This window comes from Panthera leo, chromosome B4, assembly GCF_018350215.1.
Source record: "Panthera leo isolate Ple1 chromosome B4, P.leo_Ple1_pat1.1, whole genome shotgun sequence".
NCBI classification, from domain to species: Eukaryota; Metazoa; Chordata; class Mammalia; order Carnivora; family Felidae; genus Panthera; species Panthera leo.
Genome location: NC_056685.1, coordinates 125,421,743 through 125,439,979, shown reverse-complemented (window position 1 = coordinate 125,439,979; position 18,237 = coordinate 125,421,743). Strand labels below are relative to the sequence as shown.

Sequence of the window (18,237 nt, the reverse complement as noted above, 5' to 3'; positions counted from 1 at the left end):
TTAAAGAAAATTTGTATGTAAGGGGGCCTGCTCAGTTCGAACGTGTGTTGTTCAAGGGTCAACTGTACTTATGAAATGTCATCTCTGAGTCCAGCCTGGTACAGGGATACAGCAGAGGAGAGACATGCGTCCCACCCTCACGAGGCCTGCACACCAGTGGGGGCTAGCAGCACATGGAAGAGACTGCAGACAGCCTGCCCCTCTTCCTCCCAGGAACACAATCTCCCAGGTATTGGCTGTTCTGCTGGAGACCACGGGCTGTGAGGACAGACACGAGTTGGCGGGGAAGGGCTCAGCCACAGGTGGCTGCGGCTATGCTGTGTCTGTCACTGCCGTCCACAGTCACCTCCCAGTAGCCCACGGTGCTGCTCACCAGCACTGCTCCTTTCTGGGGAGGGGTTGAAGCCTTGAGCTTTAAGGGGCCTAGATCCCAGCATTCTATGTCCCTAGTGGGTAAGGATGAGAGAAACTATGTGAGAGCCTCAAATAAATAATAACAAGTATTTGTGTGCTTAGGGAAGTCAGTGTTGTACTTTGAAAACTTGCAAAATAGTCCTAGAATGTTAGTATGCTCCCATTCTGTGCTCTTTTCCTCCTTCTGGTCTTTGTTCTTCACTCTCTGTAGCAGACTTGCTTTGTGCCCCACATCATCCTCTCCCCCCTCCTTAGGGCCATAGCACCTGGATTCTGTTTGGGGGAAATCATCTCTTCCCTACTCTCAGACCAGGTGTTACAAGGAAAGTGGACTCACTCTGGTTCTAGGAAATGAACACACGTCTCAGGCTCAAGTTCCTTCCCCTCCGACCACCGTGACAGATTCAAGAACATGACATGATGTACAGTCATGCCAAATGGAGCTAATGAGACTCATTTCTGGGGTCATTCTTTGAGTTAACAGGGAAGCGAACACCTTGTTTTTCTCTGGACTCCAAGGTGGAAAGATGCAGGCTAGAGCTGAAGGTGTCTTGCTAGGATGGAAAGAGTCTATCTGTGAAGACAGCCAGCCCGAAGGGGGCAGTGCGGAGGGATGGAGGTGGGGAAACCAATGCCAGTGACACGGCCTGAGCTCCGACTAAGCTGTATAGGTAGCCAGTCCTGCTCTGCTCTTGTTGTTTATATGAGACAATACACTTCCTTCTTGCTCAAGCTAGTTCACTTCTGTCACAGGTCACAGAAAGAGTCCTCACTGATGCGTTCTCCATTTTCCCAACTCACCAACACGATCTGACACTGAAATAGTCACTTGCCTGGCAATCAAGCACAAAAAAAAAAAAAAAAGCCCCAAATCATGCCTGCCAGCTCCATAGCCTCTTTACTCATTTACTCGTTGTCTCTTTCAAGCCTGACCCAAAAAAGAGGCCTCAGCTCACTTAGCCTAGCTCACAGAAGAACTGGTACCTGCTTTCTGTGAACATATTGCCAGGTTTGGATTGTTGCACTGATCTAGGATTTTTTTTTTAAAACATTTTATTTATTTTTGAGAGAGGGAGAGATAGAGCATGAACAGGGGAGGGTCAGAGAGAGGGAGACACAGAATCTGAAACAGGCTCCAGGCTCTGAGCTGTCAGCACAGAGCCCGACGCGGGGCTTGAACTCACGGACCGCGAGATCATGACCTGAGCCGAAGTCGGCCTCTTAACTGACTGAGCCACCCAGGTGCCCCTGATCTAGGATTTTAACACTACTGGTAGCATTATGTTATTTTCCCCATAAAAATCTATTGGCTAGGAATTTACCCAAGGGATACAGGAGTACTGATGCATAGGGGCACTTGTACCCCAATGTTTATAGCAGCACTCTCAACAATAGCCAAATTATGGAAAGAGCCTAAATGTCCATCAACTGATGAATGGATAAAGAAATTGTGGTTTATATACACAGTGGAGTACTACGTGGCAATGAGAAAGAATGAAATATGGCCCTTTGTAGCAACATGGATGGAACTGGAGAGTGTGATGCTAAGTGAAATAAGCCATACAGAGAAAGACAGATATCATATGGTTTCACTCTTATGTGGATCCTGAGAAACTTAACAGAAACCCATGGGGGAGGGGAAGGGGGAAAAAAAAAAGAGGTTAGAGTGGAAGAGAGCCAAAGCATAAGAGACTCTTAAAAACTGAGAACAAACTGAGGGTTGATGGGGTGGGAGGGAGGGGAGGGTGGGTGATGGGTATTGAGGAGGGCACCTTTTGGGATGAGCACTGGGTGTTGTATGGAAACCAATTTGACAATAAACTTCATATATTGAAAAAAAAAATCTATTGGCTGGATAGTAAGATAGAAGGCTCTGGAACAACCCCCCCCCCCCCCACTCTATTACATATACACGCAGAAGAAGCGGTGAGTCCCAAACCTTTGAAAGTACAAACTCCTTCTTTATATTTTTAATATGTATTCTCCCAAAGGAACGGGTAATCTGTTTATGCCTAAAGCGTAACGGACACTTGACACTAGTCAAAACGATAAAGTTAAAGCAAATTGGAATCGAAGTAGAAACCGATAAAAACATGAGGACCCACCAATCAAGGACCAGATAGGATTGTCCTCCTCTTCAATGCTTGAAAATTGACCTATAAGATTAGCTTGGATCTCAGCATTTAAAATGGATAAACCTCTCTCCACCAGGGCCTTGTTAACCTCAACACAAGTCTGAACACCGATAGAATTCAGGACTTCCTTCAAGTTAAAGGTCCTAAAAAAACAAAATTGCATCAGTAACACTTTTTCTGCTCATCAGTTTTTATTTATTTTTAATATACCAACTTGTTTCAAATGTCCATCACTTTTCATTTATACAGACAATAAGTACCTCCATTAGCACGAACTTAGAATATGGTAACTTCTCCTAAACACCAACCTTTGTATGCAGCAGATTTTTTAAATGGTTAAAGCACTCAATTCTGTAGGTAGTGTTTAGTTGGGAAAGCATTCAGAAAAGTGTGGTCCCTGAAAAGAAGTCTGCATCCTCGTTTTCATGCAGGACCATCAAAAAGGAAAATAAATTACCTATTTACTCCTTAGAATAAACCCTGGGGTCTGACTGGATTTATTCACAGATTTGTTGTTGTTAAACCTATGCTTATACAATGAGGTAAAGTCAATTCCTTTATCCATGCCTGAACAGTGCATCTATAACACCAATCAAAAATAAGAAATGAAGATATTCAGAGATTAATACCATAATGACAAATTACCTAAAATTCTTGACCTCTCATGATCAAAGATAAGAAGCTCCTTCCTACTGTTACTTTCAAGTAACCAATCAAAAATCCCAAATACATAGAGTCCAGAAAATCATAAACAGTAATTGGTAGGGGGTTACTTAAAAAGTAAAAAAAAAAAAAAAAAAAAAAAAAAAAAAAGAGGTAATGAGAAAGGGCATGTGTTGGGTCCACACTATTGAGGAATGATCATTAAAAATGGTCTCTTGCTGTCCAGAAATGGTCTTTGTTTTTTTATTTTTTAAGAGAGAGAGAGAGCATGAGAGAATGCAAGTGAGGTAAGGGCAGAGGGAGAAGGAGCGAGAGAATCCCAAGCAGGCTCCACATGCAGCATGGAGGCCTGTTGCAGGGCTCAATCTCACAACCATGAGATCATGACCTGAGCTGAAATCAAGGGCTGGATGCTCAAGCAAGTGAGCCACCCAGTCGCCCCTAGAAAAGGTCTTTAAGATAACTACATGCAAAGTTGGAATTAAAGGGTGAGAGAACGGGGGTGGAGGTGGGAGATTCAACAAAACAAAGCGATCAGAGAGGCAAAGCATGTATACAGGAGATGCTTTGACAACAGACCATTAACAGTGAACATTGTCCAAGTACTTGCCATGGGCCAGACACCTCCCTAAGTACTTCACAAGGAATCATCTTAGTGTCTCACATTTGTAAGCAGGCACAGTTATCTCTTCTTACAAATGAGAAAACGAGGCTCAGAGTGTTTTGGGAACTTGCTCAAGGGCACCTAACAAGTCAATAGCAGAGCTTGGACTTAAACTCTGGTCTGTCTGACCTGAAGCCTGACTTCTCAGTAACCACTTTGCTATATGCTTTATATTAATACTTGAGCAGCATTGTGGGTTCTCGAATAAATAAAAATTCCTGGAAAGTAAGTTACCCGGTATGGGGAAATGCCAAGGTAAGACCAGCTGCAAGCCCAGAGGAGGTTTCTCTTCATTACAGGTCTTGGGTCCTGGAATGTGAAGTAAATGAGCCTGGATGCTTAGCACAGAAGCAGCAGAAAGGGCAGGGCCTTGGTTTCCCCTTTCCTCACTATGCAGCTAAGGTAAATCTTTCTCTCTCTGAGAACTCTGGATGCTGTAACCACTCGGGCTCCTTTTGGCTCTTGATATTCTGGGATTTTATCAGGTAATTTACGTGCTTTCTGAGTAATGGGCAGCAGGATAGGTGCATCTCCCTTCAAAGACAGGAAGGAAGAACGTAAGGCCTTGAAAACACAGGAAAGGGAAACCAGCAGGAGGAGCTGACCCATATCAGACCCATGAAAACATGTGATCATTGACTAAGACTAGGAATTTTCTGACTTGGATAGGATTCCCACCAGGATGATCTAAATGCAAAATCTAAATGGAATCCTAGTGTTCAATGAAGGTTTGACACTGGGAAATGAATTTAGCGAAAACAAGTCCTTCCCCGGACTTGTGTAGTGTCTCTGAAGGACAGGAGGTCACTACTCCTGAAGACTTTACAGCAGGCTGGATCAGTGAAGTCGGTAACCATTTCACTGCAGAAAGACGACGGAGTCAGAACTGAATAGGAAAGCCTCCCTGATAGGGCCTTCTGAACACTGAGCTCGGAATTCTGGTTTCTGTGGGTTTGGTTCACAGCGCTGTCAAAGAAGAGCTCTTGTCCATGCCCGTCCCAAGTGGAAACGGGACACTCACCCTGGCACTTGTCATGGAAAGGACCTCTCCCTCCCCTATGAAAGGACATCGAAGCCTTCAGAGATATCAAAAGAAATTCTAGAAAAAGAAGTTGTAAGATAAGCTTCCCTAAAGCACAGTCCTGAATATCACACGCAGACGTCCAGGGTTATGTGCCATCTCTGAAACACGTGCAGAGCCTTAAGACGGGGATGAGCAGATAAAAATTGGAACTTACTCTTTGTTCATGCCTTCGAGTAGAACAGCTGAAATCCTTTTTAACCTGTTTGCAAGCTCAGGAAGGCCTTCTGTAAGAGCACCCACCATATTGTTGGTAATTAGGGACAGGCAGGCAATAATTTTCAATTGATTCAGCTTTTCTGTCAGTTCCTGAAGACGTGCTCCATCTGTCATGAGTGTCTAGCATATTTATTTTAAATGTAAAAATAGAAAGGGAAGCTCAATACCATGAAAATGTAAAACAAGCAATGTTACATCCAAACTCCCATTTCATCTGATTTCAGGAAAGTCATTAAACCACACGCAACACTAGACAGACTAGCTTAAGAATTAAAATATTGGAAGACTTGAGGGAAGAAAAAAAAATCACTCACCTCTGGTAATTCTTTCTTCTGATAATCCCACTGCAACAGTTTTAAATAACTGTTATTTAGCACCAGTGTAGGGCTCAGGCTTGGCTTAGAGCTATTTTCAGCCCCAGGAGTTAAAGCCGTCTCAGAAAGAGAAAGCAGTTCATTTACAGATTCTTTTATCCATCCTGTAGTTTGATCAAGAGCACCTGAAAGTGAAGAGGCCACATTATTTGTCCTACAGCTGACAGATCCCTCCATGTGTGCATTCTACATGACAGACGTTACGTTAGGAACTGGCCATGAATGAAAAGACAGGCGCAGCCCTTGAGGAACTTAGAGTCCAGATGGGGAGACGGAGCTGTGAACTAACAATTACAGCAGACATGATAAATGCTAGAAGGCACACGGAAGTGGAGAGAGCAGAGGTTGTCCGGGACAGACTCTAAGGAAGAGCTCTGGACTGACGCCTGAAGATACAAGACAGAGGACAGAGCTGTCACTCCAGGACAGGCGAATGGCCCATCCAGAACCCCAGAAAAGTGACAGAATATGGCACATTCTGGATGCTACAGGCAAATCTGATTGCTGGTCCACAGAAAACCCGGGGGAAGAGACTGGTAGCAGGTGGTATTGGATGGGCAGGCAGGAGCCAACTCACACGCAATCTTGAATTTTGTGCAGAGAAGGTATTTAGACTAAAGGCATTGATTATTAAACATGTTTGGGTCCTGGACCCCCTGAGTGTCTGATTTAGAGCTACGCCTTTCCCAAAATGCACATGCATGCACTTTACTTTCAACCCAGTTCTAAGGTTTCCCAGTAGAAACAATTGGCTTTTTATACCACATTTCTTATAACACTGTATATTTAGTAGAATTTATAAGGTGGAAACTCCTTTAAAAAAAAAAAATGCAGTATGAACACAGGTGTGGATTTTTTCTTTTAAAGCACCAGAGAATGAAATAAAGAATAATGACCCTGAAATTCTTCCTCAGACCCAGCGCCTGAACTGAGGTAATTTATGAGCAGCTGTGTTTGCCACACTAGAACACCACGACCCCAGAACTTTGCAACTTTGTGTCTCCTCAGTTGGCAAACGTTGTGGGTTTTTCAAATTCTGTTCATAAAGATGTAAAAGACATGCAGTCTTTTATTTAAAAGATATCCAAGGGGGGGCGGTTGAGAGAGACAGAGGAAATCTTCATGGGTATAATTACAATGTGGCATTAATAAGCATTTATACTGCACTCTTAATCATTTACAGCTGACACATTTAAAAGCCCTTTTAGTTATCTCAAACAAAAGCAACAGTGTACCGTAGTGCTTCCCAAATCGTGGCTGATTTTAGAATCACCTGGGGAGCTCTAAAAAGAAAAAAAAAAAGATCTTGCACACAGCTCCTGGAGATTCTGATTTAATCAGTCTGAGATGGGGCTCAGGCGTCTGTGTTTAAACACCTCAGGTGATCTAGTCCACCGCCAGAATGGAGTATGACTGGTAAAACAGAAAGGACATGAGTTTAGAGTGAAGCATCATCAGCTTTCCTCTAAGGGATCTGCTGAGTTATCACTCCCACAAGCTAGTACACAGACCATTCTATGTGGCTCCAAAAGCAAGGTCAACCCCAGGAGACACTTGCACCCTTGGTTTTTCATGTGGGCAGTAATTCTCTCCATTTACTCATTTATCCAATGATAACTGAGCACCTACTATACACTAGGTACCGTACTTAATGTCAGGGATTCACAGATGAGTGAACATGTTCCCTGCACCCAAGAAGCTCTTAGTCTACTAGAGGAACATAAGAACAAGCAATGGCTTTACAGGCACATTTGCCTAAGAATTTCCCAGGATCCATGGAGGCCCAGGCACACAGCACCTGACTTCACTTTCCACCAATACACGGTGGGTGCTCAAAAACTTCTGCTCTCTGTGTCTGGCGTGAGAGACCCAGTAGGTTTCCAATTTATTTCAGCATCTCTGGAAGTAACTGTGGCTTAGGGAATGGCTCAATCTCCTTCAGACTGACAAATTGATTGGTCTTCCAGGCCTGAAGCGATCTTTCCTTTCCCACCGTCATCCAGTAAAATGTTTACTAATGCCCACAGTGCAAGGTGTTTCTTGTAAACTCAGAAAGCAGAAAAGGGAATACTTCTCAATTCATTTTATGAGGCCAGCTTTGCCCTGATACCAAAACCAGGCAAAGGCATTACAAGAAAATTACAGAATGATTTCTTTCTAAAAATACAGATGCAAAAATCCTTAAAAAAGCACTAGCAAGGTAAAGTATTAGTAAGGCAAAGTAATACACCATGAATAAGGGGTGGGATAAACATCTCAGGATTGCAAACTTGGTTTAACATTAGAAAAATATTGGGGGCGCCTGGGTGGCTCAGTCGGATGAGCATCTGACTCGATTTTGGCTTAGGTCATGATCTCACAGTTTCGTGAGATCTCTGCACTGAGCCTGCTTGGGATTCTCTCTCCCCCTCTCTCTCTCTGCCCCTCCCCAACTCGCACTCTCTCTCTCTCAAAATAAATAAACAAACTTTAAAAACAAGAAAAATATCAATCACTGTAATTCAGCACATTATCATAATAAAGGAGAAAAAATGATCACTTCAGCATACAGAAACAGCATGTGACCAAATTTAACATGGGACCTATTTAGATAAAAGTTCTCAGCAAACTAGAAATAGAGCTTCCTCAATACAGAAAAGGACATCTATGAGAAGCTGCAGCTGACATGGCTTAAGTATGACATATATCATACTTAAGAGTCAAACGATGAACATTCTTCCCCTAGAAAAGCAAAGATGCCCTCTCTCAAGACTACTATTGCACATCTGATTGGATGTCCTAGTCAGTGCAATAAGGCAAGAAAAAGAAATAAAAGGCACACAGGTTTTTAAAAAGAAGTAAAGCTGTCTTTATTTGCAGGCAGTGTGATTATAGATACAGAAAACCCTAAGGAATATTCCAAAAAAACTACTAGAATTAAGAAGTGAATTTAGCAAGTTCTCAGCATGCAAAGTGCATATTCAAAAGCCAATTACATTTCTATATACTAGAAAATAAAAATCTTACAAAATACCATCTATAACACCATCAAAGAACATAAAATAAATGAGATTAAATTTCACAAAGTAAGTACAAGACTGGTACACAAAAACTAAAATGTATTGCTGAAACAGGGGCACCTGGCTGGCTCAGTCAGTTGGGCGTCCGACTTCGGCTCAGGTCATGATCTCACGGTTCGTGAGCTCAAGCCCCGCATCGGGCTCTGTGCTGACAGCTCGGAGCCTGGAGCCTGCTTCCGATTCTATACCTCCCTCTCTCTCTGTCTCTCTGCCCCTCCCCCGCTCTCACTCTGTGTCTCTCTCTCTCTCTCAAAAATAAACATTAAAAAAATTTGTTTTTAAAATAAAAAATAAAATGTATTGCTGAGACAAATCAGATTTGAGATACCTAGTTCACAAACTAGTAGACTCACTATTATTAAGATGTCAATTCAACATAATTCCAGTCACCATCCCAGCTGGCAGTTTTGCAGAAACTGATAAACTAGTTAAAAAAGCATATGGAAATTCAAAGGACCTGTAATAGACAAAACAATTTTGAAAAAGAAGAACAAAGATGGAACTCTAACACTGCCTGATTTCAAGACTTAGCCTCAATATCAGGATTGTGTGGTACTGGCTAGGAGAAAACATATAGATCAACAGAATAGGATAGAATCCAATTAAAAAAAAAATGAAGTAGGGGCACCTGGGTGGCTCAGTCGGTTAAGCGTCCGACTTCGGCTCAGGTCATGATCTCACGGTCCGTGAGTTCGAGCCCCGCGTCGGGCTCTGTGCTGACTGCTCAGAGCCTGGAGCCTGTTTCAGATTCTGTGTCTCTCTCTCTCTGACCCTCCCCCATTCATGCTCTGTCTCTCTCTGTCTCAAAAATAAATAAACGTTAAAAAAAACAATTAAAAAAAAAAAGAAGTAAAGGGGCGCCTGGATGGCTCAGTTGGTGAAGCATCGACTCTTGATTTCGGCTCAGGTCATGATCTCACCATTCATGGGAGAGAGTCCCATATCAGGCTCTGTACTGATAGAGCAGAACCTGCTTGGGATTTCTCTCTCTCCCTCTTTCTCTGTCCCTCCTGTGTGCATACTCTCTCTCTCAAACAAACATTTAAAAAAGTGATATGTGCTACAACATAGGTAAATCTTGAATATACTATACTAAGTGAGAGAAGTCAGACACAAAAAAGCCACACATTGTATGATGTGATTTATATGAAATGTCCATAATTGGCAAATCCAGAGATTAGAGACAGAAAGTAGTCCAGCGGTTGTCAAAGGCTAAGGGAAGGGAGGAATGGGAAGCTGGTAGTGAGTATGGGGTTTCTTCATAAGGTGATGAAAATCTTTTGGAATTAAATACTGATGACGGTTGTATAACCTTATGCTAAAAACCACTGAATTAAACACTTTAAAAAATTAATGTTATGGTATGCAAATTATACCTCAATTAAAAAAAAGAATAAAGAGTTTAGAAACAGACCCACAAATGTATAGTCAATTGATTTTCAACAAAGTTGCGAAAGCAGTTAAGAGAGAAAAGATAGTCTTTTTCCAGTAAATGGTGCTAGAAGTAGATACACCTATGGAGAAATGTGAACCTTGAAATATATTACCTTGAAATGATTCCTAAGCCTAAAACTATAGACCTTCTAGAAGAAAATATTCAAAAAAATCTTTATGACCTTGGGATACCTAAAGATTTTGTAGACAAACCGTTAAATCCACAAATAAAATAAAATGTTATAATTTGGACTTCATCAAAATTAAAAACTTCTCTTTTTTCAAAGGTTAGTGTTAAGAAGATGAAAAAGGCAAGCCACACACAGATGGGGGAAATTTTCACAACACATACATATATCTGACAAAGGATTTGTTTCCAGAATATATTGACAGCTCTTCAATTCAATAAGAAGACAACCAAATTTAAAAACGGGGCAAAAGATTTGAATGGACACTTCACATAAAAAGATAAATGGCTATTTGCATATGAAAAGATGCTCAACATCATTCATCATCCGTGAAATGTATCTTAGAACCACAATGAGATACTACTTTCACACCCTCTATAAAGGGTCAAATTTAAGAGACTGATAATACCTAGTGTTGGTGAAAATGTAAAGCAGTTGGAACTATCATACGTTGATGGTGAGTATAAAACAGTACAACCACTTTGGAAAATAACTACCAGTTTCTTATAAAGTTAACCACATATTTAACATAATGACCCAGCCATTCAACTCCTAGGTGTTTACACAAGAGAAATGGAAACATGTGCACACACAAAGACTGGTACACAAATGTTCACAGCAGCTTTATTCATAGTAGCCTAGGACCAGAAACAGTGCAAATGTCCATCAACAGGTACATGGACAAAGTATGCTATAATCATATAACAGGATACTTCTCAGTAATATAAACTATTGATACATACACAACATGGATGAATCTCAAACATCTTACTAGTTTAGTAAAAGAAGTTGGAGAAGAAAGTGAACACAGAGTGTCGTTCCATTTAATATGAAGTTCTAAAAGAGGCGAAGCTGATCTACAATAATGAAAGTTTTATCAGTGTCTACCTTTATGGGGGAGGTTGACTACAAGGGTCAAGAGGGTTCTTTTTGAATGACAGAAATGTTTTATATCTTGTTTGTAGTTGTAGTTATAGCGGCATATTCTTTTGTCAAAACTCAGAACTACAAACTTAAAGTGGGCACATTTTTTATTGCATGAATAGCATACTCCAATGAAGTTTAAATAAGGGATATAGGTTATGGATTGGCCAACTAAGTCACTGAATCTAACCCTAGTAAACGCAGGTTGAAGTCGCATACAGCTTCATCAACACTAAACACACATACAAATATTTACATTATGTAAGAGCCATTGATTGTGCTATTTAGTACTAGAAATAGTAGTCAGGGGAATATCCTGTAAAACCTCCCCGTTGAGTATGAATGAGTTTAGTATTTGAGTCTTCCAAGATGAATGTATCGAGCGTAGTCATATATAGATTCTTCAAGGAATACAATTCCTTGAAGTCTGCTGACTTCTAATATGGTAGCTAAGCATGAAATCTGGTACCTGAGATTGAACTCTGAGTGACCCCTAAAAAGGCAACAACTCCACATCCTGGATTTGGGGGATGGCCTGTACAATTCTGAGCAGGCAGTATTCACATAAACTAAGAGAATGGTGCAGAGTATGTGAATGGGAGCCCCGATGTTGTGCAAAGATCGCTCCCCTTTTCAGTACTCTGGAAAATATTCAGATTAACTACCCTGATTTTCAGTTACAAGAATATAGTTCCCTTATCCATGGCACCCGCTCTTTTATGCCTATCAACACCTCACCTCCCTTCTTTTGGTACTGATTTCTTTCTTTCTTTTTTTAAGTAGGCTCCACACCCAACATGCGGCTTGAACTCACAACCTCCAGATCAAAAGTCACATGCTCTGCAGACTGAGACAACCAGGTGTCCCTTGGTACTGATTTCTTTGAGAAATCATTTTCCCTCTTTCCATGCTTTCTTTTGTGAATATCAATTAAGAGGCCCCTGACCAGGAAAGCCCCCTGACCCCCTGGGGTTGGCCTAGCAGAATCACATGCCCATCAGACTTTCCTGGGACCTGAAGGGTGACTATAGCATTCGAGGATGGGCCATTTTATTTTCTTTCTTTTATTTTTAATTTTTTTAATGTTTATTTATTTTTGACAGACACACACACACACACACACACACACACACAGTGTGAGTGGGGGAGGGGCAGAGAGAGAGGGAGACACAGAATCTGAAGCAGCCTCCAGGCTCAGCACAGAGCCTGACTTGGGGCTCAAACCCACAAACCACGAGATCATGACCAGAGCTGAAATCGGACACCTAACCGACTGAGTCACCCAGGCGCCCCAAGGATAGCCCATTTTAAAGTACACGTTAACGGTTCTGATGATGGAGCTGGGAACTTTCCCTTATTTTTTCCTGCCCAGGTTCCTGATGCTCTCCTGGTTTCTGGCCTTGTTCAGGCTCAGGTATTTTAGCTTTTTTTGTGAACTGCCCCCGTCCTTCCATTCACTTCCTTTTTTGCCAAGTCAGCCAGAGTTAGTTTCTGTTGCTTGCCATACAACCCAGTTGATGTAACACAAAAGTGAAAAATCCAAAGAAAGCAGCCAAAGCAGCAGCTTGGTTAAATCTTGGCTTGGATGTGGGAGACTTGGCTTCCAGTCCTCGCTCCCCTACTTATTAGGAGCTCTTGTGTTTGGGCAGGCCATCGCTCAGCATCAGTTGGCTCATCTTCAGAATGTTCCGTTAGTAGTCCTTGACTGCCTTGTGTGCCAGGCAAAGACAATCACAATGCAGTTTCATGGGTTTTTGAAAAATATTTACATCTCGTAGGATTTTTGAAAGAATCACATGAAATGAAGTTCTATGAGAATATTTTATCAGATATAAGATATTATCTAAATAAATAAAAACCTTTTCTTGCTGAGTATCTTAGAAATTACCTGTGGTCTGGCCCCCTCGGGGTAATCTGTTACTCTTTCCACAGGTAATTTAGTTGTTGGACCTGATGTGGTCATCTTGTTGATGTTGTACATGTGACCAATCAGTGCCTAAGACTTGTAAATCAGGCAATTACATAAAATCTCTCTGTTGGCAAAATAAAATCTTTTCTGAAATCAGTTCAGAAATCTACAGTACTCCTCTCTATTAACTTTCCAATAATTATTTTATAAAAATCACATACACACAAAAATCCAACTCTTCTGTCCTTCTGCATGTGCCTGTGAGGCTCTTATTTTGATATTAGGGCACAGTGGCCGACTTTTGGCAAAGTGACTTGAGGATATAATTAACAGCTGACATACACTCTGCTTCCTGGACTCTTGATTTCTCTGGGAACATATTTAGAGCTGGGCAATAATGACCTATATGCACAACTGGATATATTCTATTCTTAAATCTCTGGAAATATCCAAGTCAATGTGAAACGTACAAATGCAGGTCACTAAGCCTGAGTTTTAAGGACAGAAACAAATCATTTAAGATGATCAAAACTGTCATTCAACCCAATATTAAGGAATTCGCTCCAAATGACAAGCTATCTTGATTCGAGACATGGAGACATTTGCACACACCTGTACACACACATGTACACAGGCACACAAATGAAACCAACCAATAATGTGCTGGAAAGGAAAACACTGCTATGAACATAGTTACCGTAGTTCAGGTTTCAGATTCAGGTTCTATGCAGGGTTCTGTTTCCACTAATCCCTCTCTCCCTTTAGAGCTAAAACAATACAGCCCTGAAGTCACAGAATTTTTGTTGTGGAAGGATGGTTGGAAGTCATCTAGTCATATCCACCACTCAGTGCTAGCGCCCCCTCTGGAGATCCCCCAAAGGCGGTCAGTGTCTCATTTGGAGAGAGGCAGTGCTGCGTAGCGGTTGAGCGTACAAGCTTTGGGGCAGAGACATGCCTGGGTTATCCAGGCTTCAGCAGTGACCTGGGGTAAGTACCTTAGCCTCAATTTCTTCATCTGTAAACAGTGAGTGATAATAGTACCAGTTTCACAGGGCTACTGTGAGGCTTGAATGGGCTAATCAGAGTGTTGGCACATAGTAAGGACTTAGCATATAATAAGTGCTCAACAAAATGATAGCTGGCACTGAGTACTATTAGTACTAGAGGGGCCCATTCCAAATTTAAAACAGCTGTAGCTGCTATAAATGTCAAAACTGGCTGCCTGCTACCCCCTCCGTGGATCCTAGTCTGCCCTGCAGAACTTAACCGGAAGTCCCTGATTCAATACCAACAGGGAAGGCAATGCTCACCGCCCAGGCGCATCCCGTTACCAAGCAGAATACACACAGCTTCATGGACGGCTCCTCATGTGACCCTTTGTAACCCATGCCCTCTTCCCCGGACATGCTTCAGGCTCTTGGAGTCCCTTTAAAAGTGGCACTTGTTTGGCTTTGTTTACAATTAAGGCCACCCTACTGACTATCTTAACAGAAAAGCTCCGTCCAAGAGGGGTGGGATGAGGTGGGTGGGTCACCTAATGGCCTTATATTGTGGTTAATTACAGCCCAGAAGCCAGCGTTAAGAGTCTGCCAATGAAGGAATCAGTCAGCCAGCCTTTTACCAGCTGTGCACCATCTGGCATCTCAGTTTCCTCCCCTGTGAAATAAGGGGTCTAACAGTACCTACTTAACTGAGTAACTGTGAGGATTCATTGAGGTCCTACTTTCTCTACTCCCAGTCTCTCCTGACCCCTCTTCCAGTCCAACTTTAATGCCCACCAGTCCATTGCAACTGCTCCCATCAAGGTTATAAAGGATTCTCATACAGTCATACCCACGGTCAAGCCCTGGCCTCATCTTTCTTGACCACTTAGCAATACATGACGTAGCAGATCATGCCTTCACTGTCTGAACACTTTCTTCACTTGTCCTACAGAACATCACCTGCTCCTGGCTTCCTTCACTTCTCTGGCTGCTCTTTCACAGCCACCTTTGCTGGTTCCGTCCCTTCCTCTTGAGCTCTACTCGTTCCTAGTCTCTTTTGCTGGATCCGTCTGCTCTTGTCGATCTCTAGATGCTCTAGAGTTCCAGGTCAGGCCCCTTCAGTATCTACACTCACTCCCAGGTAATTTCACCCAGTGCAATACTGTGGATAAGAGTATGAACAGTGCACACAGACCACCTGGGTGAGTCCCAGCTCCATAACTTATAAGTTGTGTTATGGAGGCAAGTGATCTAACCTCTCTGTGTCTCAGTTTCCTCATCCATAAAATGGGGGGTAATTTCCTGAAGTTGTCACAAAGATCAAATTAGTTAATACAGGTAAAGTGCTTGGCATATAGAAAGCATTTTATTCATGTTAACTATTATTCAGTTTTGTGGCTTGATCTATCACAAATATACTGGTGAGTCCTGAATGTGTATCCCTAGTACCCACCATTCCCCTGAACTCTAGTCCTTTATATCCAAACACCTACCTGACATGCCCATGTTGATGCCATGTAAGATCTCAAGGTTCATATACGTGAACCTGGACCCCGATCCCATACCATCTCCTTACCTGCCTTCCCCTAGTTGCCCACCCCACTAACAACCATCACTGTTCACCCTACTGCTCACGCGAAAACCTTAGCATCATCACCTCCTCTCCTTTCTCCTCATCCAACTTCCAGCAAATCGTCTTGTTCAACTTTCAAAACACATCCAGAATCTGACCCCGTCTAACTACTTCCACCACTGCCAGGTGAACCATTATTTCTTGCACAATACCGCCTACATGGTGCCACTGTTTCCCTCTCTGCTCCCGTACCATCTATTCTCTCTCTACCCGGGAGCCAGGGCGGTCTTTAAAAATGCAAATCACATGTTGCTCCCCTGCACAAAACTCTCCAATGACTTCCTGTCAAAACTTGGAATAAACTCTAAGCTCTCATTTCCTAGCAAGGTTCTGTATGACCTGCCTTTGTCTACCTCTTGGCCTCGTCTCCGCCCACTCTCTCCCTGCCTGCTCTACTCCAGCCACACTATCTGTGGTGTGTCTGTCCAACTTCACACACACGCTTCTGTCTCAGCGCCTTCGTACCTGCAGCTCCCTCTGGCTGGAATGTTCTTTTCTCACATCTTCATACGCCCCTTCCTCTTCCCTTTGCAAACTCTGCTCAAACGTTCCTTCTTAGAGAGGTCTTCTCATCTCAGTCTACCTTGTCTTAAAAAACACCACCTCCCCCACTCCTGCCCCATTGCTATCTGTCCTTTTTCCTACTTTTCTTCATAGCACTTAACACATCTGACAATACATGCTTATTTGTTTGTCTGTCATGCCTACTAGAATGTCAGCTCCCCAGGGGTCACGACATTGTTTTGTTCACTGCGGTATCCACAGCAACTGGGATCCACAGCAATCCTAGTATCTGGGGCACAGCAAGTGCTCAATAAATATGTATTTTTTTTTTTTAATTTTTTTTTTCAACGTTTTTTATTTATTTTTGGGACAGAGAGAGACAGAGCATGAACGGGGGAGGGGCAGAGAGAGAGGGAGACACAGAATCGGAAGCAGGCTCCAGGCTCCGAGCCATCAGCCCAGAGCCTGACGCGGGGCTCGAACTCACGGACCGCGAGATCGTGACCTGGCTGAAGTCCGACGCTTAACCGACTGCGCCATCCAGGCGCCCCTAAATATGTATTTTTTAATACATGAAGAAATGAATAGTGCTTGAGACACAGCAAACAGCTATAAATTTGTGATGTCAATTTTAGAAGTTACAAAAATGTTTAACAGAAAAGTCAACATTCTTTAGTGACACTCCTTAAGATACCAAAATATAACGCATCATATTTCCACTTAGTTTCAACATATACACATTATATTGTACTTACTTGGAGTTTCTTCTAAAATTTCTTGGAACTTGGTTCTCTCATAATCCACCAACTGGCGTTGAAGATGTGGTCTAAGACTCCTAATTGTAAAATTGACCATGTCCATTTTCATGAGGTCCAGGACATGAAATATTTGTCTAAAAATTTTAGAGTGAAAATAGTTAAAGAGGTGATTAAGAAATTAAGCTGAAATTCATTAACTGCAATCTATTTTACAGGCTAGAAAATATAAACATCCCCCAAATGGTTTTGAAATTCCAACTGCCATTGGCAAGGCCACTTTTCATAGAAGGCATTACACATGCATCCCAAATTTATTCTTCACAGATCTCAAGAGTATTTGCTTTAGCAAATATAATACCTCCAGCTGATCCATTACACCCAGCAGTGAACTGGTAGACAGTAGAAAGCATAAGCAATGAGTCTTAACAATGAGACAAAGATTCAAGAAGGAATTTTCACTGGAAAGCCCTAAACTTTTAAGGAGTCTGTACATAGTGTACTTGATTTTTCCTCCTAAGGGAACGTGGGTGGGGTGGGGAGAAAAGAAGAAAAAGGACAGGGAAGTAAGGCACAGGGGAAAAATACTTCAGTTTCGAATTGGGCACGCCTGGGCTCAAATGCAGCATTGCAACTGACCAGCTCTGTGGCCAGGCATAAGTTACTCAATCTCTCCGTGCAAGTTTCCTCATCTGTGCAAGAAGAGACAAGATCAGTCTTGGAGGGATGTTGTAGAGAGTCGATGAGATTATGAACGCATCATGGAAGGAACAGTGGTCCCCAGTAGGTGCTTGATAGATGACCAAGATGAAGACCACAGATGGGATACCACACGTGGGTAATAAGGTAACTCAGAGCATGGATTCTGCAACTGAAGAGTCACTGTATGCCAGAGTTGAACACAACTCTACAGACACATACAGCCCATTTCACCGATGGAGTAAAGTGTGACTTTGAGAGGTTATCGACTTGCCCCAGTTAGTAACGTAAGTTACCTGCTCTATGCATACCAGTTTCCTCCTCCTACCTTTCCAATACTATTACATAAAACTTAATTTTCAACGTGGCTGTATTCACAAAAAAAAAAAAAAAAAAAAAAAAAGGCGGGGGTGGGGGGAGTTCCTCTCATTGGTGAAAACTATCATAGACTCCTCTTTCCTCTGGGATCACAAAGAAGTTATTGTTTATACAGCCAGAATTAGACCCTTACAATTTTAAAGTATACCTCATTTCCTCAGGGAAGCAGTGGCAGAAATGGTTAGGTGACCACCAAAGGTCTGTGCTCTTTTTCCACAGTA

General features: G+C 42.3%; 1 protein-coding gene across 1 annotated transcript in view; it reads right to left on the bottom strand.

Moving 5' to 3' along the window:
• TCP11L2 (t-complex 11 like 2) overlaps positions 1-18,237 on the bottom strand; it is a 41,822-nt gene that overhangs the window by 5,840 nt on the left and 17,745 nt on the right. The window contains exons 6-9 of the mRNA XM_042947599.1: positions 16,940-17,076; positions 5,491-5,675; positions 5,115-5,296; positions 2,520-2,692 (exon numbers count right to left, since the gene is read on the bottom strand). Coding sequence (XP_042803533.1) covers positions 2,520-2,692; positions 5,115-5,296; positions 5,491-5,675; positions 16,940-17,076 — 677 coding nt within the window. The remainder of the gene's footprint in view (positions 1-2,519; positions 2,693-5,114; positions 5,297-5,490; positions 5,676-16,939; positions 17,077-18,237) is intronic.